A 25,776-nucleotide genomic window follows, 5' to 3' on the forward strand; every position below is an offset into this window, starting at 1 on the left:
TTCCAGACTGTGCTCCATTTGTATCTTTTTCTTTTTGATTTCATCCTGTGTATAAATGGGGGGGGGGACCCACTTAAATATTATGTCTCTTTTGACTAAAAAGCATTTCTGGATTAATAGCTCACATTTTTCTTTTTTATTCCCCCTCTGTTTTTCAGCTCCAGGGTTCCTTGAAAAGAAAACAAGTAGTTAACCTGTCTCCTGCCAACAGCAAGAGGCCCAATGGCTTTGTCGACAACTCATTCCTTGATATCAAAAGAATCCGTGTCGGGGAGAACCTCTCTGCAGGACAAGGGGGCCTCCAAGTAAATAATGGACAAAATCAGATGATGTCAGGGACCTTGCCCATGAGCCAGGCACCCCTGCGGAAGACTAATACCCTGCCACCACATACACATTCTCCTGGGAACGGCATCTTCAACATGGGCTTGAAGGAAGTGAAGAAGGAACCAGGAGAGACTGTATCATGTAGTAAGCACATGGATGGCCAGATGACCCAGGAGAATATTTTTTCCAATAGGTACGGAGATGACCCTGTAGAGCAGTTGATGGATCCAGAGCTGCAGGAACTGTTCAATGAACTGACCAACATATCTGTGCCTCCCATGAGTGATCTTGAGCTGGAGAACATGATCAATGCCACCATCAAGCAGGATGACCCATTTAACATTGACTTGGGTCAGCAAAGCCAGAGGAGCACTCCCAGACCCTCCTTGCCCATGGAGAAGACAGTGATCAAAAGTGAATACTCCCCCGGCCTGACCCAGGGTCCTTCGGGCTCTCCTCAGATGAGGCCCCCATCAGCCGGCCCTGCATTCTCCATGGCCACCTCTGCCCTCTCCACTTCATCCCCAGTCCCTTCTGTCCCGCAGAGCCAGGCTCAGCCTCAGACAGCCTCAGGAGCAAGCCGGGCCCTGCCGAGCTGGCAGGAGGTGTCCCATGCCCAGCAGCTCAAACAGATTGCTGCCAACCGTCAGCAGCACGCCCGGATGCAGCAGCACCAGCCTCCCAGCTGGTCAGCCTTGCCCTCTTCCGCCGGGCCATCGCCGGGTCCATTCGGGCAGGAGAAGATCCCCAGCCCTTCTTTCGGTCAGCAGCCATTCAGCCCGCAGAGCTCCCCCATGCCTGGGGTGGCCGGCGGCAGCAGCCAGTCGAAGGTGCTGGCTAACTACATGTACAAGGCCAGCCCGTCGGCCCAGGGCGGGCACCTGGATGTGCTCATGCAGCAAAAGCCTCAGGATCTCAGTCGAAGTTTTATTAACAACCCGCACACGGCCATGGAGCCCCGTCATGGCAACACTAAGCCTTTGTTCCATTTTAACTCAGATCAAGCAAACCAGCAGATGCCTTCTGTTTTGCCTTCCCAGAGTAAGCCTTCTCTCCTACACTACACCCAGCAGCAGCCGCAGCAGCCGCCACAGCAGCAGCAGCCACAGCAGCAGCAGCCACAGCAACAGCCGCCACAGAGCTCGATTTCAGCTCAGCCGCAGCCACAGCCACAGCCGCAGCCGCAGCCGCAGCCGCCGCCGCCGCCATCCCAGCCTGCCCAGCCTCTGTCAAGCCAGCCTTTGCTAAGGTCACCCTTGCCTCTTCAGCAAAAGATCCTGCTTCAGAAAATGCAGAACCAGCCCATCACAGGACTGGGGTATCAAGTCTCCCAACAGCACAGACAGGTAAGGCCGTAAGTTTGCTACTCCAAACACGGAGGACCCAGAGACCATTCAGCTGGGTCATTACGCTTTGGTTGCTGCTACATTTGTGTGGGGACAGAGTCAAGACCACAAAGACGGGAGTGGTCTTGTTGGATTCCCAGGAAGGCCTCTTGAAGCCTGGCTCGCTTGGGGCATCTGGAGGCAAGAGTTAGTATTTCCTTGTAGAACAGTCACTGCCATTGCGATCTGCAGTGACCAAAGTCTCTTGCTGATTAAGAATGTTGCATTATAATTCATGCCTTTAGTGACGTGTCCAGTTGCCAGTAAGTTTCTGATACGCCCAAGTGTTTATTCATCCGGTCGGTGAATCGGTCACTAAGCGGACGTGAACATCGTCCTGAGTACCTGCCATGTGCAGGCTGTTGTGGTTATGCGGGTATTAAAATATTGAATATTGAAATAAGCCCAGACAAAGCATTAAGAATATGTAATGGCCAGTATATACCACACCAACTGATGAAACGTATAAATGCCCAACCCATCATAATAGCTGTGACTCCATGCTGGTGCATTAAATAAGGTATGGGCCCTGTCTGCAAGCACATTCTGTGGAGGGAAACAGGCCTTAAAACTACCATTTTAATACTATGGAAAGGGTAATAACATGATAGCCCAGTGGTTGGGTGTCTTACCCTGCAAGGGGAAGTGTTTTGGAGAAAGTAATAGCTGCGTTACATGTAAAGGATGAAATCGTCATCACTACACAAATGAAAAAATATCTGTGGTTACCTTATATCCTGTGATTAACATAAAGCAGAAGTTTTATTCTGCCCCAGACATGAATAGGTGGAGGAGATAGCTCTGTGCCTCCAGAGCACATATTGGTGAGTAAGCTCAGATCCCCAGGGAACTTGAGAGAGGAAACTCTTCCTGGAAGGAAGGAAGTCTGAATGTTGCTTTGTGCGTGTAATTTGACAGATCTGCACTGGTTTCCCAGCACAAAGACAACACGCTCCATGTCAAATCAGTATGTCAGGATAGTATGACAGCACTGAGCCTAATTCCAGTCACATTCCTGGAGTAGTTTTCATGGCTACTGCCCAGAAAAGAATACCACAAGGCACCACAGACTGTAGCCAAGCTCACCTTTGCCCTAGATGTGTGCCAGGAGAACCCTGGGCTCAACTGGGATTCAAGAGCTCTGCACCAAGTAAAGCTTGGCCCTCTTAGCCACTTAAGAGGTGTATGTGAGGTGCAGCGGGCGGGGGGGGGGGGGGGGTGTTAATTGCAGTTGACGAGGAAGGGACCTGAGGAGACTCATGAGTATATTTTCAGAGTTTCTTCTTAACACAGGTAATTTGGAGATCATTTATAAACAAACGGTATTGTGGAACTACTTCCTAACAGCGTGGATAGCCTTTGTAGTTTAGACGAATCTGGGTTCAGATTCTTAGTCTGACATTCCCTAACTGTGTGACCTCAAGCAAGTCACTGGACCTCACTAAGCCTGAATTGTCTCGCCTGTAAACGAGGCTGATTAACAATATATCCTGGGATTTTTTAGAATAAAATGAGATAATTTTGGCAATCGTGATAATCATGGAAAGGACCACATATGACATCAATATTTTTTAACAAGTATTACTCTTATGTAGGAGATGTACTGGAGTAAGTCTCAAATTCTAACATAAACAGTTTTAGAGGAATAAAAGAAACCTTTCCTTGATTCTTCACTTGATCTTAGCCAAAAGGCCGAGAAGCGATATCCTTGATTCTTTTATTGTCCAGCAGTATGGGGAGTGGGGAGCGATTTACCCTCCCTAGGCCCAGACTTCAGATCATAAAAATGGAAATAATAAGGAAGGAGCTAAATAATAATTTATAGTTAATAAAGGTAGTATCTGTTATGTACCCTGTATGGCATGGCATGTGTCTCTCTTACTTACAGTATCTCATTTCACCTATATGAAGGAAATACCGTTATTTGCATCTTACAGGTGAGGCAATTGAGGCACAGAGGGGTTAAGTAACTTTTCCAAAGTCACACACTCTGCTACTCTAAAGTAGAAGAGCCAGGAATCCGATGATCTACTTTGAAGGCTGTACTTTCAGCCACTAGGCTCTACAGCTCACAGGTAGGATTTGTTGGGAAATGAATGACCATTTGAGGGTCACGGTGAAATTCTGAGAAATAATATTTCTTAAAATATTGAACCATTTTTACATAATCTGCAGAGTAGATTAAGTCCTTTGGGGAGAAAGAAACTCTTCATCTCCAACCTTCAAAGCTGTTAAAGAAAAAGAATTTTAAAAAAACGTCTGCATGACTGTTGACCCTCCTGAGGGTGAACATTATGGAGCTAACCAAAAAAGGAAATTTACAAGAAGAAACATACCTCTTTGGTGCCCCATCAGCCCTTCTTTGGGAGCCTTCCTGCTACCTCCAATATCCTTGGTCCTGCTTCTGGCCCCATTGCTCATATCAACTGTCTACCACATTCATGACCTCTTGGTCCTCACCCAAGCTTCCAGGACCCAAGCACACCAGTGGGTTCTAATGGCCAAATCAGCAAACATCTTTCAATGCCTTAGATAATAATTAACTTTTTCCAGTGAATGTGCCACATATGATGCCACATATGGTAAAAATGGAAGCACCATTTCAAGCTAAAGACCCTTCTATACAGGCTGGCCATGGCTACCTGTTTACAGCTTTATCCTAACTTTGTAGATTGAATCAAATTGTCTCTTCCTGGTCAACAGTTCTAAGAGGGAGGATTCAGAAATCCTGTGCCTGAGTTGTAAGCAAGTGTACCAGAGCTCCATAGTCAAATACGTGTTGCCCTTTTAAAAGCATTCACCTTTGGGAGGCTGGACTTATGCTAATAAGGGTGCTATTGTTTAATACAGTTACGGGTTTTTTTCCCTCTGGTGATTGTCTTCAGAGCTTTTAGCACATTGAGTGGATTATTACCAGTGCAATAATATTCATCCTTGCCAGGGTGATCTTTGAAAACAGTCGAGATGGGTAAAGCTGCTTTGGGTCAAAACCAAGAAATAACTAATAGGATAGAACTGGATTTAAAGTTTGGTTTGCGAACTTTTTCTGAAGACAAAAATGAAAAATGAGTTCTTCCCAAGATGATAATTTTGAGAAGCAACTTTCATTTGGATGAGCATATTTTGAAGGTTTTTCTAATTCTTATTGTCTTATCTAGTAGATTGCCAATTATTCTCAGCTCAGGCAGCATAGTTTTAACCCCACCATTTATAGCAGACAGTACAAATATGTGTTCTCATTTCAGATTAGCAAACTCTCTGTTACTCAGGACCTAAATTATAGGAGGGGAGAGATTGGGAATTAAGCAATTCTCAAGTTTATCAACTAGAGCATCTTAAATGAAAGCACTGGTCATGAATTTTTTCTGCTTGTCATACTCACTTTATGTCAAACATAGGAAGATTTACTATGGGATTTGCTAATTGGAGCCCTTTAGCCTTGGAAATGGTGGAAATCTGGGCTTTCTGCTGCAGGATGGTGGATTGAATTTGTCGAACAGTTGCTTGTAATTTACCCAGTGGAGTGTGCAAAGATGGCCTTCTCTTCACACTTTGGAGCTCTGCACCCAGACAGATCTACACGTTCGGGCAAGGAACAAATTGGGGGCAGGCTGTGCCCCTCTCTCTTTACTGGATACCCACCTCTGTTCTCCTAGATGTGAATGGTGTCTAGGACATGGATATGACATAATTGAATTGTTGGAGACCTTTTTATTGTGCCATGCCTGGGGTGGTTTCAAGTAATCCCTTCTCTGGAGCCTGAGAGAACAAATGGTATTTGGTATTTCACAAAATGTCTTCAGTGACTCTGTCCTGCTGATGTTTGGGGCTTGGCAAATGGAAACACCCCCTGGCTATAATTTCCTTCCCTTTCTGATTTGAAGGTTATGGGAGAGGGCAGGAGAAGGATATAATGCATGCAGTTCTGATTTATCTTCAAGTCACTGAATACTTGTTTAAGGTGTGAAAGAGTTATTGGTTCACTAGGGCTCATGAGAGTTTAATCCAAAAGCTCTAACCTTTTGAACCAAAAAGTGATCTTTTTCAGAGCTGTATAATCAGACACTTAAAAGTGTAATTTTTTTCTAACATTAGATCCATGAAACTCAAGTGAGTTCTATATTTGGTCTAGAATTATCCCATCTCTAAAAATTCTGAGAGGGAATGCAGCCAGTGAATGGATGGTTTGTTATGACCGAAACATAAATTTGTACATTTCCTCCTTAGTTTAATGCCAAGCTCCTCAATCATATATTAAGAATGTCACCCCACTCTCTCTACCTAGCCAAGTTTATCCTTCACTACTCTACATGTCAACCCTTGGCATAAATCAGACAAGTCTAATGTTCTCTCTTCTTCTTCAGGTAATTTTGTATATATCTGATCTTAAAGATGAGCACCCAGTTGAAGGTGAAGGGATCACTGTACCTCTCGTCTACTGACAAATCCTTGTAATTGCCCAGTGAGAGTGCCAGAGAAGAGACAGAACCTTGAATCAGCTGGGAATGCCTTTTCTAATGGGAAAATAATTATGAATTCGATGTCCTGCAACAATATAACTTCCAAACCACCTCTTTGCTGGGGGCTACAGGTTGGGGAAAGGATCAGCTAGGCAGGCTAGTGCCAGGGTTTGGGTTTAGGGGCTAGAACCAGGTTAAAAGAAGTCAGGAGTGTGAAGGGTTAAATATAAGCCTACCCCAATGTCCTAAACAAGCTGGGACACAAAATCAGTCCATATACTCAGAATCCAGGAGTGAGGCCACAAGGTGGAATCAAATCTGTGGTCATGGGTCAAGTACAAACGACATGAAATCTAGAGTGAAGTTGGGATCGAGCCCCAAGAGATGCGAGGTGATCATTGCAAATGACCCTTGACAATTTGGTGATTTGCATCGTGACACTTTGGCTGGGCTGTGCTGGCAAGAGGGACGAGGGCTGGCACAGGCGTTCCGAGGATCGTCCATGGCAGACCAAACATTATGTTTGCATTTTCATCTTGTCTTTGATAGTTTATCATCGAATCTTGCAAGTTGAAAAGAAAAATAAAACTTTGTTTTTAATATTCCCCAAAACTAGCGCAAAGGCTAGGATGCCGAGTGAATTCCCAGACATGTGTGCTCCTGTGATTTGTACGGAAGAATCCTGATTGGCAAGATTCGCAGGAGAGATTTTGCATGTGTTTCGTTAGTTTCTGTTAGCTGGTTTGTTGTCTCCGACATTAGTACCAATTCTGTGCCGCATACAAATAACCCAAGTGGTAGATGTTCTCAGCCTCTTTTTTTTACAGGCGAGAGCATGGAGGCTCAATGAGGTTTAAATAACTTAGGACTACAGTTTGTAACTGGTCTGATTCTAAGCCCAGCATTAATAACTGCTGTGCTGCGTACGTTAAGGAACTAGGTAGGCTCACAGGGCCTTTTTCTCATGACGTCTGTTTGAAATTTCATGACTGTCTACATACCCCATTCATTTCCACCTCAGGGAAAATGTAAGGCAATTCTGATGCAGGGAAGGATCTCCAAACAAATTCACTTATCTGAATCCGCAGCTCTCTATGTTTCCTGGTCTGCCCTACCAAGAGCCATAAACTAAAGATCTCCAGCTAAATTGAGTACTGTCCCATTCTGAACTCAACCAATAGTTTTTCTTCATTCATTCAAAAAATATGTGTTGAGTGCTTGCTCTAGGCCAGGCGCAGTTCTGGACACTGATGCCACTACTCAGAGCAAAGAAGAAGGCATGATATGGTAAGGGGAAAAAAATAAAATTAAAAAGAAAAGTTTTTAAAAAATTGAATGATCAGAGAGTGTTTTCAAACTGAGCTGTTTTCATCATATTCTTGCATCTGGGCTAGGTTGATTTGCTGCTGGGCTTCGTGGTATCTCTGATCCCAGATAAAAATGGAAAATACCCAGGGGAGTGGTATGTGACTCAGTTTTTAAAGGAAAAAGTTGAAGAGTTTGGGTAGCTTTTTTCAATGATAAAGAAAATTCACTCACTTTCTCGTTCTTTAACACGATCCAGCAAGATTTAGGAACTGTCCGGGGTCACCGTTAGAGTTTAACAATAGGGTAAAACCATAACTCGTGTATGCATTCATATGATTACAGTTTATTAAGCACCTACAATGTGCCAGGAATTGGAGATTAAAAGATTAAGTGATGCAAAGAGCCCTCTTTGCAAGATCAGAAAGGCGTGGTCCCTCCCCTCAATGGGCTTATGATTTGAAAGAGACACCTGCCGCTAATACTTACTGGATTCTTATTGGGTGCATATACTATAATCCTCTCTTGTGTGTTAATAACTAAGCCCAAATCACATGAGCCTTTCCCCTGAGTCTACACGTTCAACTCTGAATGTGTTGTTTTAACCTTTTACAGAGTAGAGCTCTATTTGCTGGATATTCCACTTTCATTTCTATTTTATTTTGTCATCCTAGTATGTAATAGCTCAGAGCACAATAGAGTGAATTGGTGTAAAGCAACAATTAATTCCTGTATCCCTCAATAAGGAAATAAACACAATAACAAGAAGAGCATGTTAGCCTTGGAATCATAATGCATAGGGTTTAAATCCACACTTAGGGGAATGACTTCTATTATTCTCACTCCAAGGTCTTTGTCAGCGTGTTGCATCCATCAATAAGAGATGTGCATTTAAAGCATTAGTGTGTAATTCAGCCTGTTGAATACCAACTTTCCAACTAGGGGAAAAGGGGGTATGAGGTTAAGAAATAGATTTGATCCTAGAAATGGAAATGCAAGAGGGTTAATGGAAAATCTGACAGATATTTAACTATAATGTGCATTAACGTAGGTGACTCAAACAATCCCCTTTGCACCCATTCTAATTAGTTTTGCCTTTTCTAATCAGATGTCAGTTGTTATCAGTTTGGTGTGTGTGTGTGATTGGGGGGCGGGGGATGATTTCTTTTTGTGAAATTGAAAAGAAGCAACAACCCATTTAGCCAGTGCACTAATCAGTAAATTTTCACATCAATGATTAATTAAAGTCACGCACAGAACTTGATATTCAGGAGGTGTTTTTTATAAAGAGTTCTCGGTTTGAAACAAAAGACTGCACAAATGTTTAGACTGCTAGGATCAGAGAGATGTAATGTGAGTGAATCATCTTACCCTTTCACATTGTGTTTTAAGCGGGGAAGACCAAACGTACACACACAGAGCCCAGGCAGCGCTCTGGATACTAATTAGAGAACTCTGGCTGCATATTTGCATTTCATGCAATGAATCTGAACAATAAAATGGCACTTTATTCTCCAAGCAATAAATTGAGTAGAGCATAATAGAGGGAAGCCAATGACTACTTTCCTATGCATCCTGCAAAATCAAGTTCAAGTTCCCTGAGGATGAAAGCATGGGGGTGGTTGACCTGTTTCCCTTTTTTTCTACTGCTAATTCCCTCCACCCTGAATCACTGGCATTTTCCACAGTTTGCTTTTCACAGGAGCTTAAGTTCAGCTCCACCTTTAGGAAACATGAACTTCATAAACAGGGAGCTTTTTTGGCCCTTCTCCTTGGTGCTCCACAGGTCTGTGTGGGTGCACGCGTGAGTGTGTGGGCCTCACGCTCTGGTCTTGGGCTCACATCTCTGCTCTGTGTCTAGGGGTCTTTGTCCCATTCCCATCCCCTTGGCTGTATCCTCTCCTCTCTTGCCCTTTCCCTACAGATCGGTTTGGAACTCGTCTCTTTCCTCTGATCTCCTTGAGACCTGTTCTATGGCAAGCGTAAGTGGGAATTGGGGGGAGGAGAGGGCATTTAGCCACTGGAGCCAGTACTGGCCACAAGGATGAAGAGACTTTTCCTGGAAAAGGATCTGTGTTGGGGAGGGCCATGAGGCTAATGATCTGGCAGACCCATCTCTGTGTCCCACAGGCCTCTGGCACAAAGGAATGAATTACCCATGAGCAAAACATATCCTGAACAACCTCTAACCATTGTCCCTTCTCACTTCAAGTGCCGAAAAAACTGGCCTCTGCCACCTTCCTGTCTTGCCAACTTGCAAGTGGAGTGAGCATTCTACAACAGGAATGTGATCAGGTGCCCGGGGGGCTCAGTCAGTTAAGCGTCTGACTCTTGATTTCGGCTCAGGTCATGATCTTGAGGTTTGTGAGATCAGGCCCCGCCTGGGGCTCTGCACTGACGGTGCAGAGCCTGCTTGGGATTCTCTCTCACGTGCTGCCCCTCCCCACCCCCAAACAAATAAACATTTAAACAAAGAATAAAAATAAAATAGGAATGTGATCATGTTTGTCACCTGCCTGAGCCCTGTAAATGATCTTCATTTTCTCAGAATAAAATCCAAATCCTCATGTAGCTTATAAAGCCCTACATGACCCAGATCCTGCCAAGATTTACTGGTTTCCTTTTCCAGCTGTTTTATTCCTTGACTCCCACCTACCCATTCACTTGTATTTACCTGCCACACTCATACACACTCTGCACTCTGGCTCCCACCATAAAATATGTCCTCCAGTTCCTGAAAAGTACTATGCTTTCCCTCACCCTCAGGTCTCCAGATATGTTGTGGAACTGGAGAAGAATGTTTGGAACATTCTTCTGCTCTACTCGGCCCGGCTAACCTAACCCTACACTTTCTCAGACTCAGCTAAGACATCTCCTCCAAAAGGTTTCCCTGGTCTCCCAATCTGGGTTAGCTCCCATCCTGTACTCTCTGGTAGCCGCTCTCTGGTACTTTCTCTCTTTTAGCAGGTATCAGCCCTCCTATACTTTTGTTCTTGTGTGTATTCCTCAACTAGACTGCAAGCTACTTGAGGGCAGTGATTGTGTCCATCTTGTTCACCATTTTACTCCAACCCCTATCATGGCTACTTTGTGGGAGACACCCAAAACATATTTGTTGAGCAATGAACAGATGAACTTCACCATTGACCTTCCTCGCCATCCCTTCTTCTGTTCTGGGGATTTAAGGATGCCAACACATCACCCTCTCCTCCTGAGGAGGAAGGAATGGGAGCTGCCACTTCCACCTTCCTCCATGACAAGTCTGCCCTTAAAACACCATTTGCCCATAGACCTGCACCGACAGCACTAGTTTTCAGTAATGCAAGCCAGAGAAGGCACTCTCCCGGCTCCCCATGGGTTAGACCTCTGGAAGGGGATTCTGCAGAGGCTCTCTTCTTGGAGCCTGGAATCACAGGGGTAAGAGTCAACTAAGAGAATTTTATCCACGATATTCCAAATGATTCTTTTCTGTTACAAAACATGTGTGGGACATTAACAGTTTACCAGCAGTGACCAAAACCCAATCCCTACCCATAGGTAATGGACAGAAATGAGGTTCTGTAGTGTTATAAGATTTGTGACAGAAGTTACCATGTGATATTCAGAGACAGAGGCCAAGCTCTTTTGGAAGAGGTCAGGCGGCTCAGCAGGGCTGGACTGTAGGGTATACAGTCAGGAGAGGAGAGAGATGAGACTGGTAAACAGGGGCCAGATCATCAGAAGACATACAAACCATGGTAAAGAGTTTAGAAATTCCTCTTGTATGTGTCATCTTTAAACAGAGGCATAACTTGCACCTACGGGAGGTAGTTGCGTAATTCAAACATGTTGAATCTAAAGAATCACATTTGGAAAACTCAGTGTAGTTACAGTACAGAGGACACACTGTGGGGCCAAGGGCAAGGAGATCTTCACAATATCTATATGCCAGGGACGTTTTGGATCTGGATGTGCACGCAGTGTGGGCCCCAGAAGATTCACCCTTTGCCAACCTCAGAATGTCTCTGCACGTTCAGCTGTCCTCTCCCATTCTCTCCGTCACCCCTATATCCCTAGTATCCTTCAAAAATAACCTTCTGGGGCACCCGGGCGGCTCAGTCAGCTAAGTGTCCAACTTCAGCTCAGGTCATGATCTCATGGTTTATGAGTTCGAGCCCTACATTGTTTTTTTTTTAAAAAGTTAAAAAAGGAAATAACTTTCCATCAGTGCTCCTACCCCTCTGAATCTCATTTGCTCAATAACCAGGCTCCGATCCTCTGCAGTCAGTAGAATTCCTCTCTGTCCCTTGGGCCCACCCTCCAAGGTACCTCTACAGATGACACTGGTGACAGTCCTCACCTCTTCCTCAACACCACCTCTGCTGCTGCCTCTGTGCTTGAGTTATTGCAAAACTCCTTCCATCTCCTTCTTTCCAATTCCCTTGTCCCTCCTAGTAACAGGCTGGACAGTGTGTCTAAGAAATTCTGCCTTGTTCCATGCTCCTCAGGATCAAGGCGAGTGGTTCCAGCCACTTCCAGCCTTCTCCCTGGAATGTGCCCTCACTCCAGATCTAGTCACTCCCCAGGCCTCTACTTCACAGGACCAGCTCTCCTTTCTGTGAATGTCTTTTGCCCAACGATGACCTTTCCCCCTTGTCTGTGGCATCCTGCCCACCTGCTTTGACAGTTCCAAGGTATCTCAGAATCCCAGCCTGTGCCCTCACTGCCTGTGTTGCTGTAATCGTCCCTCCTCAAGCTGTGAAACAAGCAAAGTTTGTTTCTTCCTCCTCTCGTGTGCACAACATAGTGCCAACACTTTCAGTACCATTCTTATATTGTATTAGCATTTTGTTTTGGTATCTGTTTGGTCCGGTGAAATGAGAATTCCTAGAGGGTTTGGACCGTGGAATTTCTTTTTTCCTCCCCTGAAGTCACAGAGTATTTTGTATCTCTTATTACATTCACTGCTTTCTACCTTGAATCGTAATTAAATTTATAAGTCAACCACGACACTAAACTGCAAGCTCCTTGAGGCCAGAGTCTGTATACAATTTATCTTTGTGCTTCCAAGGGCTAACAGAGCACCTGAGAGAAAGTTCCAACATAAGGACACAGAAACAGGAAGAGAGGAGGGGAGAGCAAAGGAAGGTAGGGAAAGAAGCTATGATGTGTGTGTGTGTGTGTGTGTGTGTGTGTGTGTGTTACAGGTTGTATGGGTTTGAAATCAAAGGAAAAGAAATAGGGTCAAATAATTTCTGACATCAATCTGAATACAAAATGTACATTATTGAGAATTTATGCATTGCTTACTTCCAAAAATGTAAGCACCTTAATGATCGTATAGCCTTGGTCAAATGGCTTGAATTCCCTGAACTGAGCTGCTTTATCTGTACAATAATTATGACAACGCCTATTTTGCAGGATTGTTGAAAAAATTCCATGAAATAACCCATGAGACTTACAACAAATACAGGGCCTGTACCTTGTACACAATTCACAAATGTCAGCTTGCTTTCCTTTTCAAACTAAGGACCATCAGAAATGAATCCACTAAAACAGTCCAAACTAAATGTTAGTAGACACTCGGAATGGTTGAATTCCAAAACTGAGCTTTCATTTAACTTTAAGTTTCCAGGCAACTAAGGCAAAGAGAAATTATGTGGGGGATTTAGGGGTCCTTTTTCTTTAGTATGAAAGAAAGCATGCCAGCTCATCAGTGGAGGCGAACTATTTCCTGGAAACAAATTCAAAGGTACATTTATCACTGGGGGAATTAGGTCACATGATGGACATCTTCCACTGAAAATTTTGCAAAGACACCGTGACACTGTTTACTTTGAAGTTTCTGTTATTAAGCTGCATTATAAAACTTGAGTCCAAAATACTGGATTTTAATTCAGTGAATACTTTTCCCTGGGAAGCTGAGATAATGGGGTACAGATGTAATGTTTTCTGAAGCTCTGTATCAATGGTTTTTGCACTTTGTTTTATCAAGAATAGTTCTCTCTTCCCCTCCCCCTTTCAAGGTTTCCCAGAGACCTCCCTAAAACTTAGGGCCCTTCAGGACAGTCTTCAAACCAGGGTTCTGGCTTATCCCAAGATAGAGTTTAGAGACTGTATAGGAATGCATAATTAAAATTCCCATTAGACTGCCTCACTCAAATCTCAATGTCTCGAATGAGGCTCTGGCAAACCTGTGCATTGTGTAGAGTAGATGAGACCCATGGAATGTCTACCTCAGAATCAGATTTCAAGGAGAGCTTTTCAAAAATCCTTTTAAGCCATGATCTTATCCCTGCATATAGAACAAAACTACAGACTGCAGATGGGCCCCCCACCCCTGTTCACCAAACCAAGCTTATTAAAAATCACCGTGAAAACATTCAGCAATTGGCATAGTTATTTATCAATCAACCAATATTTGAGCACTTCCCATACAGAGAAAACCACGACAGTCGCTATAAGAAATGTAATGGGGGCACCTGGGTGGCTCAGTCAGTTAAGCATCTGACTCTTGATTTCAGCTCAGTTCATGATCTCATGGGTCTCAGGGGTTTGAGCCCCACATCAGGCTCTACGCTGACAGCATGGAGCCTGCTTGGAATTCCCTCTCTCTCTCTCTCTCTCTCTCTCTCTCTCTCTGCCCCTCCCCCACTCATGCTATGTTTCTCTCAAAATAAACAAAGGAACTTAAAAGAAGTGTAATGGATGGGGTACACTGTGTGGTGGGCGCAGCATGGGCATGGGAAATAGGAGGCAAGAATTCTGGACCTAGACTTAGCAATTAGCAATTAGTCCCCGTTTACTTCCTTTGTTACAATTTTATACTATAATCCTGAATTTCTTGATTCTGAAATGCAATTACTCTCCTCATCTTTAAATTGGTTATTTTTATCAAAGTAACATAGGCAATAATTTAAAAAGACACGTAGTACTAAAACACAAAAGCTATTCCTTGGCACCCCCTTCCCCTCACCCCTCACCCTTCATGGTGTTTAGAGGAAACCACTTACATCATTTTTTCCTTCTGGTATGTACCATCAGATCGCTAAATGTATGCATGCCTAAAACCTCTTGGTTTGTTAATTTTAAGCAGTATCTATTACATCAGGGTTTGTAAAACTATGAAGATATAAATAATGTTTACAGCTAAGACAAGCCAGCGTGTTGTAACCATAATTCCTCTGAAGGAGCTCAGTGTCTACCTTTTTCATTCGTGAAGTTTCTTTGACTCTCTGGCCATGTCTTTTCATACCATCCAACGGCTCTGTAAAACATCTCTCAATTTTCCACCTGTAGTTCCTGTCAGTTAATCTGTTTGCTGTTTCTTTTCGTGGATACATCTCCCCAGTAGCCCTCTATCCCCAGCAGCCATCTTGACAGATTTCTCTAGCCCTACAGATACAGCAGTCACCATAGGGCTTCCTGCCTCCATGCTGGAAATGCCTTCATTTCTGTCCTTTACCGGATTCCCGGTTTCTGGATCCCTTGTGTTGTTTATTTAAGCTCTCATTTTGGTGGACTATGTCTGATAATAGCTTCCTGACAAAGGATATATGAAAGGTAAGATGTTGAAACCTTCCAGGAAATCATAACTCATTTGAGATAAGAAAAAAACTAAAAACATCAAGAAAGAACATTGTTGAACATAGATAATGTCCTCCTAAGTACATTCAGAGCTACGAGTGTCCAAAGAAGGAATGAAAAAGGAAGCTTCGTTTACGAAGCACTTATTATGAGCTAATTGGTTTCTCCATGACATTCCTAAGAAATAGGAATAATTTTCTCCTCTTTATCTATGAAGAACTCAGGAGCAGAATGCAGTCGCACAGCTTATCAGTGGCGGAATTGGAATTCAGACCATGTTTGCTTTTAGCTATACTCCATACACTGCATCTCTCAGCCAGAAAGCATAAATGCGCAACTCTTGCCCTTAAGGAATTTGTTCAACCACGTCTTTAATCCAGTGTCAGACATTTGCTATTTTCTAGCCCAATATGCTACCCCCTTACTGTGTGTGTATAATTTAATTCTGATTAATGCAACATCTATTTTCATAGTTCCATGTACATCAAGTTTTATTTTAATATTTTTCTGTGAAATGCTGGAACAGAGCTATTTCCAAAGAATATTTCAATTCTTTATCCCACTCTATTTATTAGGGATTAGGCAGTTACAGTCTGATCTGGTTACAACTGAAAATATGTTCGTGGTTTTTGCCCTTCTCCCTGGTGGATTTTGGTTTCTATGCCAGTCAGTTCATTTGCTGACATTTATCACATTTAGCTCCTGCCTGAGGGACATCCAGGATTATTGGTGGGGAATTGCTTCTGGCTGTGTCCTGTACCAGCAGGTTACTCCAAGCTCTCATCCCCTGAAACAAAACAGAATAGTAAATACAAGGGGTAAAAACATAGGAAAGAATTTCAAAATGAATGAAAGAAGATAAAAATCGTTGTTTTTTTTATTTTAATAGATGAGTTACTGACTGATGTGCAAGCAGACAAATACCATCGATGCATTTCATTCGTGTTGGCACAGTTGAAGCTCTCTGACAGCTTTGCTCACCCAGGGGCCCTGACACTTCAGACACAGCTCTCAGTAGGTGAGGGCGACTAAGTGCATGGTCAGCTGCCAGACCGCAGCACGAGGACTGTCCTCCCTGTCTTCTGGGACGGTGTCTTGGCCATGGTACCAGTATCGCCACTCGCAGAAGCAGAAACACGAGCCCTTTCATACGGTTAGCGATCAGAAGCAGGTAACCGTCCTCTGAATAGTCTTTTTTTTTTTTTTTTGCAAGAGACAGAAAGCATGTGTGGGGCAGAGGACAGAGGGAGAGAGAGAGAGAGAGAGAGAGAGAGAGAGATTATTCTTAAGCAGGCTCCACGCTAAGTACAGAGCCCGACATGATCCATGACCCTGGGATCATGACCTGAGCCTGTATCAAGAGTCAGTCACTCAACCAGCGGAGCCACCCAGGCACCCCTGAACAGTCTCTACTTTTGAGTATTGGGTTCTAAAAGTTGATTTTTAATTTGGGGGGGGGGGGGGCTACCCCTGGTGCATTTTTTCCATAGAAACAATTTAAAGAAAGTGTATTATATCCTCAGGCTAGCCTATACAGAGTCTATTTGACTCATGCGGACATTAAACTATTAGAGTACTGACCACAATTTCTCAAACACTGCATTTAAGAAAAAAATTGTCTGACATGCACTGATTGAGCCAGGCATAGTGGTGGAACCATGAATACAATCTATTTAGTGAAGCAGAGAATCACCGCATAGGAGAGACATGTGAGGCCCGCATGTGCACAGAGCCCTTTGCTATGTCAACAACAGAGAGGGGACTTCCACCTCAGCCTGGCTTCAGATTCTGAATGGGAAGGCTAGGCACCTCTTTGGCTAGACTTTCATGGCCCAGACCAAGGGAAGATTGGCCAGAATGTCCCCAGTGATGGGGCACAAGGCTCTTCCTTCTGGTCATTTAAGATACTTGTAGCTTGGGAGCTACCTGAATGCCTATCAGTGTCTCTTCCTATCCATACCAGTTTTGTAGACTGAATTTTGTTTCTCTGATTCATCAAGCTAAAATGATTTTGAGCCATCAGCTCTATTTCCATAGTCTACAAAGAGAGAGTCAGGCAGTAAAGGACCTGCCACCAAGGCAGCCTGGCCCGGTGGCCTTACCAGCTGTGCTCTGACACCACAGTTAGCCTTGGGAGGCATGACTTGGTAGATGAGGGTGTGTTGTGCATGTGTGAATATAATTCACAAAACTATCTGCTTCTTTTACTACTATTCCAGCCATGATGATTCCTAAAATAAGGTTTTAACCATGTGAGAGATGCAATTGAAGTTGTCTGCATAGTCAAAGCCAGAGAGAAAGCCAGAGGGTCAGAAAGGGGGAATAAAAAGTAGGAAAGAGTGTTCCCAAGGGAGAAATGAATGGAAATTTGGGCCAAAAAATGCATTTCTGACCATCTCTTCTGCTGTGTAAAGATACTTTATAAGGCAATTTAAACTCTGAAAAATTGCCTATTTCTGTTTGCAAATACACACGAAGCCAACCATTCTCACAAAGTTCTCCATTTGTTTTTCCTCCTCATGTTTCATTCAGTTTGGGGGGAGGGGGTGGCTATTGTAAAATTCTTTCACATTTCTCTGAACACTTGAAATGGGGTCAAATCTAAATGGGTATGAATTCACCATGGATCCCAAGGCCCAAAGGTCAGGCTCCACTTAGACAGTTTTGATATCTAAACTGTGCTGCCAACATTCATTTTTGTAGAGCAGCAAGAGAACTGAGTGAGCTGTGTGCTGGTAAAGATTTACGTAGACCTCCTCTTCCTCATACTCAGAGGCAAGAAGGGCTTGATCACCTGTGGATCTGCGTGATCTGGGGAGCATCGAAGCCCCCTCATCAGTCCAGCTTGGTTGCACATATTCTCCAAAGAAGCCAGATGGGTGAGAACCTCGCCAGGCTGTTCTTGGGAGTATGAGGGCAGCCCTAACTTCCATGGGAATGGGATTCTTTGCCAAATTCAGATGCCGGAGGTTTCCCTCAGGGACCATAGCCCATCTTAAATGGAGGAAATTGCTGTGAGAAATTAAGCAGGAAGCTCTAAGGGCTGTGTGTGTGTGTGTGTGTGTGTGTGTGTGTGTGTAAAGAGATAAGCCTTCCATCATTGCTTGCATTATTTATATACATGTGGAGTTTGAAATTTCTCTCCCTGAAATTTCAGGGAGAGGAGCGACTCGGTAGTTTGGGGTAGTTCAGTTGGTTAGGCATCTAACTCTTGATTTCAGCTCAGGTCATGAACTCATGGTTCATAGGATCGAGCCCCACATCAGGCTCTGCACTAACAGTGTGGAGCCTGCTTGGGATTCTCTCTCTCTCTCTCTCTCTCTCTCTCTCTCTCTCTTTCTCTCCCTCTCCCTCTCCCTCTCTCTCTCTCTTCTCCTCTGCTAATTCTCTGTCAAAACAGATAAAAAACCTTCTTTTACAAATAAAATAAAATTTCAGGGAGAGAAAACAGTACACAGAATAGGAGGGAAGCTTGTTTATCTCTCCAAGGCTGGTATCTCTACTCATGCATTCATTACATAGATGCACACATTCATACCTCCAGGTTTTACACATCTGTCCTTTTCCCCTTAATGTCTCTGGGACTCAGCTTGGATGGTGATTCAGATGACAGTGAGGCCACACCACTCAGCCAGAGTCAGAATACCTTTCTGTGGCAATTCTTTTAAAGTGAAGAATTTCTTTGCCTAACCATTGCCTTTGGGTAGGAAAGAGGAGAGTTTATTCACCAATTGATACTGAAAGTGGAGGCAAGGGACTCCTCAAAGCACGGCCAAGAAGGTTCACCTCAGTATCCAAGTTTAGGGGAGCATGAGACTGTTGCATCACAGGGCCAAGAAGCTCAGACACATTAGCATGTCATTAACATGAAAGGTACTGTCTGAACACCAAGCATTGAAAGCAAAAACATTTTTCACGCTGACCCCTGTAGCAGATGACACAGTGAACAGTATCTTCCTAGCCACAAACCTCACCAGCTTTTCCAGTAACCTGAAAAGACAAAGAAAAAGAGAACTTGGGGAAACTCCCACTCATCAGTCAGGTTTCCCCTTAGACGTCACTTCCTTTAGGAAGCTGGTCAGACAGATCCACCCCCACCTGACTTTCCCTCGCTCAGCTCTTCTCACTCTTTATGTTATGCCTTCCAGAATTATCTGTCTTCTGCACCTCTCAACCCCCAGCAGCCAGCACTTTGTAGATACTTAAATATGTGCTCAATCATTGATGCAATACTCGAGGAGTCCATGTTAGTTCTTGGAGGACAGGAAAATGGAAAAGATAGACCTTCTGCTCTGGCTGGGAGGAACACAGATACCATACAATTTGGCCAGATACCATACAATTATATATATATATATATTAGCTACTTCTGTGGTTTATTAGCTTTACTAATAAGAAATAATGAGTGGAATCCTATTGCCTTACATTTCAAGTTTGCTGCAGGGATAGCGCAATATCAATAATAGGCAATGGATTTCATTTGGGGGAATATTATATCATGAAACATGAAATATTGTCAATATCTTCCCTCGGAAATCTCTGTATCAGCTTTGTGGTATTTAACATTGAATCTCTAAACTTCAGAACTGAAAGCTAAGGCATGATTGGCTTTGTAGTAAGGCTTCAGAGAGTGAATAAAGTGTCATGCTTAAGTTTCTGCTTACATTTCTTTGTTGCTTACTTCTTTTGTTATTCTGTCATTTAATTCGCTTTTTTCATAGGAAAAAACAAAAGCAAAATAGGTTACGCCCACTTCCTAGCCTCTCCAGCAGTGTTGGTGTGCCTGGCAAAACAGATGACAGAAAGGAAGGGAAGGCTCTTCCCTAAGGGTTTGCTGATTCAATCAGAACACCATTGACAAAGATAACTTGAAATCTGACACAGACAAATCTAACTTTTATTCTAGTGTCCAAAATGACTTGAAATCATTGGGGCGTTGGGGCCCCAATGGGGCCCAGGGTGGCTCAGTCAGTTGAGCATCTCTGACTCTTGCTTTCAGCTCAGCTCTTGATCTCACAGCTTCATGAGTTCGAGCCCAACATCAGGCTCTGTGCTAGCAGCCCGGAGCCTGCTTCGGACTCTGTCTCTCCCCCTCTCTCTACCCCTCCCCCATGTGCACTGTCTCTGTCTCTCTCATGTATTCATAAATACATGAAGTTTAAAAAAAATGACTTGAAATCTTTTTCATGTTGGGATGTTTGTTAGGACGCTTTTTGTCCCTCTCACAGTGTCCAGTGGGCCCTCTGTACTTCACACCAACAGCAGAGAGTTCGAAACCAAGTGTTGTGAAAAGGTGAATGTCTACAGATAGCCTTGAAACTGCCATCATCATCTGCACAAAAAGTGGACAGACCCTGAGTCCTTCCTCCACAGTGACCTGTCCAAGGATAGAGTCTACTGAAGAGGTGTATCCTTGGGGGACCATCTGCCTTGGTTGTGTTTTTGTTTTTGTTTTTGTTTTAGAGAGAGAAATTATATTTTTTAAATGTCAAAGATAACTCTCATGTGACCAAAAATACTGCAAATGAGAGCATTATAAACAGAACACAGTAACTCAGTAGTTTCGGGGTGACTTTGAATTTGATAGGTACAGCATGTACTTTTCCTTCACACACAGGTATAGTTTGAGAACCCGAACTTATCCAAGGCCACATGGCTTCGATGCCATGGAATAATTCAGTAGCTGCATGCAAGCCAGGTAACTTCTCTGCCTCATTTTCCCAAGATCACAATGAAGTAGATGATCAGACCAGATGTGTGGCCCCACTTTTATCTTTCAATGTCATATTTATAATAGGGTTGCTGACACCAATTTGCTATATTTTATTTTCTTGTATAAGGACATTAAAAATTCAAACAACTACCACCTACTATTATCATCATTTCATGAAAAAAAAATACATTTTAGCATTAAAAAATTGAGAACATAATTGCAGAGTAAGTGATCATCGTTTACAGTGAATAAATTTAGCTGTTTGATAAACTTAGTGCATGATTCTTACTTTCTGGTCCCATTAGCAAACTAAAAATTCCTTGGTAATGGACATGTGTCCATAGAACACCATTAGACCAGCTGATCTTCATGGGTCCTTCTATCTGAACCACTTTAAGCATAATACTGGAACTTACAAATAAGTGAATAAGTAAAATGCCAACTAGAGATGTATCCCCTTCTACTTTGTGATGGTGGCGGTGTTCATGTTTTCAGCACCCAGCTAACAAGAATGTGGAAGGCACTGCTAACCACATCATACCGCTACCACCCAAGATAGTAGATCTGCTTCACTCCATTAAATTGTCATTGTTTTCAGCTGCAATGATGCTTCTAATTAGGACTGAATCTAACAATAAGGGAATCGAATAAAGAGAGACGGAGAAGATGCCAAAGGGGCAGGAGAATATAAAAGCAAAACAAAAGCTTTTTTGCAAGGCTAAATTGATGATTTTGCCCAAAACACAAACATAGAAGAAAGGATTTTTCGCACAAAGAATGTAATACAATTCAGTTAAATTATTCAGTCTTCCTACAGCATTAATGCTGCAGCCCAGGTTTCATTGTGGAAATTGGATACACAGTCTATTCCCTAAGATTGTACTGGTTTCCGTAATAGATTTTATTTTTTTTTAATTTTTTTTCAACGTTTATTTATTTTTGGGACAGAGAGAGACAGAGCATGAACAGGGGAGGGGCAGAGAGAGAGGGAGACACAGAATCGGAAACAGGCTCCAGGCTCTGAGCCATCAGCCCAGAGCCTGACGCGGGGCTCGAACTCACGGACCGCAAGATCGTGACCTGGCTGAAGTCGGACGCTTAACCGACTGCGCCACCCAGGTGCCCCTCCGTAATAGATTTTAAAGTCCTCCCAAATTGGAACTATAAATATGGAGATTCACTGTGATCAGTAGTTTGAGCCAAATTGTAAGAGAAGGAGTTTAGACTGAGGTCTAAGGGTATTAACTGAAAAGGAACCACCAAGAGACAAGTTTAGTCTTGGAGGCACGTGTGAGAAGGTGACAAATGGAGTTTATCGTGGTGGGAGGATTGTGGATTTGCCTTCTTGTTTCCTTGGGCAGTGCAGGGCAAGAGGCTGGCTTTGGCGTTCATTGCTTTAAACACACAGTCACTTTGGCATGAGATCGCTGGTTCTGTTCATGGCTCATTTTGTAGAAAATCTGTTTCTAGGATGAGGTAGGTTGTTTAGAAACAACCTTTCATTGAGAGAGATCTCTTTCTGGTTGAGACTTTATCCCCTTCCTTTTATTTCCTGGCCGCGTACCATCCTGATGAGGAGGAGGCCAAGCTTCACTTCAACTATGTAAATGTTCAAATTTCGGTTCAGTATTTCAGAGATGGTACGAATCCTAGAGATGTTTCTAATAAAATCATTACTCCATTTTTACATATGTATGAGAGATTCCACGGCTTTTCCAAGTTCGTTCACTCATCAGAACCATGATTAGAACTGTGACCTGATTTCCAGATCAGTGCTGGACCCCAGTAATCAATTGCATCCCGTGAATATATGGTGTGGAAGTATAATTAGCAAGCACATGGATTATTCTATGTAAGAAACATGCAAAGGTCCATCGACCTATATGCCCTCAAGATATACCCTGAAGCAAGGCTTTAACCACTACACAAAAATGTGACCTCACTTATAACTAGATCTTTTGTCAGCAAGTAGGCTAGGAAAAATCACTGCAGATTGGAAATGGGGAGTGCCAGTGAGGAATCAGGAATTCCTACTACTTGAAATTTTCATTTAAAAAATATATATTTATATACATTCGTGGGGCGCCTGGGTGGCTCAGTCGGTTGAGTGTCTGACTCTTGATTTCGGCTCAGGTCATGATCCCAGGGTTGTGAGAAAAAGCCTCACATCGGGCTCTGTGCTGACAGCATGGAGCCTGCTTGGGATGCTCTCATTCTCTGCCCCTCCCCCACTTGCACACAAACTCTCCCTCTGTCTCTCAAAATAAATACATAAACATTTTACACACACACACACACACACACACACACATGCACACACACACACACACACATTCAGGAGTAAACTAATTAAATGTATCTCTGTGTCTTCCCCAAATCTTACACTTCACCTAACTTGGTTTTCTTTACTATTTTAACGCATTATACATTTTGGGGATTTGTGGTGTATGTGGTTCAACAACCTAGGTAAATGAAAGGAAAATTCCTCCCTAAGGGTCTCCTGATGCAATTAGAGAAAGCAGCCTGGGCCGGGGGGGGGGGGGGGGGGGGGGCAGGGGGGGGGGTTGCTATTTTTCTATGGCTGTCACTAGTCCGACTGACTGCCCATGAAGACAACCAATCTTCAGAATGGCCAGTGTTGATATGTCATGTTGACCTCTTGTAATCTTTCTCTGTATATTAGCCACGTGCAGGATGGACTGGGATGGAAAGAGAAAATGGGCCCTTTGGGGTAATACAGATGGAAGAGATGGGTTTTGGTGGCTGGGATCATATCCAGTGCACCCAAATTAAAGGATGGGATCATATCCAATGTACCCAAATATCCCTGTTTCCTTCAGCGCATCATACAAATGAGCTTACATAAGATCAAAACTCGAATCTCGCCGGCTACAACCTACCCACCCCTACCTTCTCACCTGAGAAGCTACTTGTAGTGCTCACCTCCACCCCAGTCATTTATGAGCCCCAAAGAAGGGTTTTATGTGCTGCTCTTGCATCAGTAGGAGCCATGTTCAATATCAGCTGCTGCCACTCGAAGCTACACTCTGGAACCCCCCGCCCGCCACACATCCATGGCTGTGGATCCCAAGGTAATTCCAGGTTTACTGTACCATCTCATTCCCTTTCTGCATGGCTCTTCCCTTCCCCAGGTCACACACAGCATGAGAACTGGCTCAGGATGCCTCCAGGGACCAGTGGTCATCTTGGCAATACTACCTGTCTCCTGTCCTATTGCTGAATCACTGTTTACACCAGACTCTAAATTTCTTCGTTAAGACTGTCTCCTCAGCAATTCCAGTTTGTCCCGACAACTTGGTTTCCATCAGACTCTTCTACCATTCTGAATAACTGAGCATAAGTTAGGGATGTAGTTCAAACTGCTACCCACCTCATCCACCCAGGAGGCCTCTTAACCTCCAGGTGAAACCTTTACGCTCACCTGTTTCCTCCTGGCAGGTGGATTCAGGTCTCAGCTACACAAGAGATGCTGAAGTTACAACAAATTAATCACTGAAGACAGAAGTGAACAATAGACAACAGGCAAAGACGATTGTAGTCAGTGTCCCTAAGGCTGAATGAGATTTATCTGTTGTCTGCACTGAATATATAGCTGGGAAGTATCCTGTGCTTGCAAAATACATTTGAAAATCTGACTTAATCAGGGACCACTGATCTAAGCAATATGATTTCCCTCTCATTTACAGTGTGCTTATGTCTTCTATAGTTACAGTATTATCTATCTGGAATTTTCTTTGCTCGTTTCAATTAAAAATAGAAATATTTCAAATAGGAAGTCACTTTATTATAGATTGAAAGAAAGAAAGAAAGAAAGAAAGAAAAGAAAAGAAAATAGAGAAAAGGAAGGGGGAAGGAAGGAAAAGGAGAAGAAAAAAAGGAAAGAAACAGAGGGGGCAGAGAGAGAAGTAAAGGAAAGGAGGAAGGAAAAAAGAAAGGAAGGAAGGAAGGAAGGAAGGAAGGAAGAAGAGAGAAAGGAAGTCTTCTTTTAGATTTATAGTTCTCAACCTGAGGTGCACATTTTTAAAAATGCCCTGTTCCTCATCCTGGACCAATTAACTCAGAATCTCTTCATGTTGGGCCTGGGCATCTTCTCTCTCTCTCTCTCTCTCTCTGATGTGTGTGTGTGTATACACACACACACATACATATACATATATAAATATAAATATACATATACACATACAATACACATAAACATACACATACACATACGTGTACATATACATATACATATACATATACATATACATATACATATATTTTAAAGCTCCCTCAGAAATTTTACTTTGCATTGCGTTGCGTTCACAGTTGAGAACTGCTGTTCTATGGGAAGTACCAGGAGAGGGAAGTTCACACGCTTGCTTTACCTCCATCTTTGAAAAGTCAAGCTTTACTATGTAATATTGAGAGAATCAACCCAGGCCAATTATTACAGTAGAGGGAGTCATTGAGGAAAAAGTATCTTCTTTCCACTGGCTGTGCAAAGTTTCTTGTAAAAAAAAAAAAAAGCTAATGAACCTGAGAATAAAATGTTTCCTAAGTGAAGTGATATATGCATTATTATATAATTAGATATATTCTATATATATATAAAATAATTTATATGTTTGAAAAAAGTTTTTTTAATAAAATAATTTGTATGTAACGTAAATTATATTTATAGATTATATAATTAGATATATATGTTATATATCAGATAATTAATAAGTAACACTTTTGTTGACATTTAAATACATCAAGAAGAAAACTTGTTGGACCAGAAATGTCAGTGGGTGAGAAGTTTAAAAAAACAAATTGATTTGAGCAGGGTTTTTTTTCCATAAAACTGCATCTTTTCTATGAGAGATTTTTCCATTTATTTGGCCCTGTTTATAAGCATGTTTGATTCCGTCATCACCCTCAGGCTAACAAAGCAGGAAAAAAATGTTAAAATTCTGTACAGAGGTCAATAGGACCTTAAATCAGCAACTTGAAACCACAAGCTTGCAAAATATGGCAT

At 42.9% G+C, this 25,776-nt stretch overlaps 1 protein-coding gene across 1 annotated transcript in view; it reads left to right on the plus strand.

Moving 5' to 3' along the window:
* The window catches only part of MAML2 (mastermind like transcriptional coactivator 2), a 349,528-nt gene that overhangs the window by 236,798 nt on the left and 86,954 nt on the right, over positions 1-25,776 (plus strand). Inside the window, exon 2 of the mRNA XM_047877072.1 lies at positions 159-1,673. Coding sequence (XP_047733028.1) covers positions 159-1,673 — 1,515 coding nt within the window. The remainder of the gene's footprint in view (positions 1-158; positions 1,674-25,776) is intronic.

Source organism: Prionailurus viverrinus, chromosome D1, assembly GCF_022837055.1.
Source record: "Prionailurus viverrinus isolate Anna chromosome D1, UM_Priviv_1.0, whole genome shotgun sequence".
NCBI lineage: Eukaryota > Metazoa > Chordata > Mammalia > Carnivora > Felidae > Prionailurus > Prionailurus viverrinus.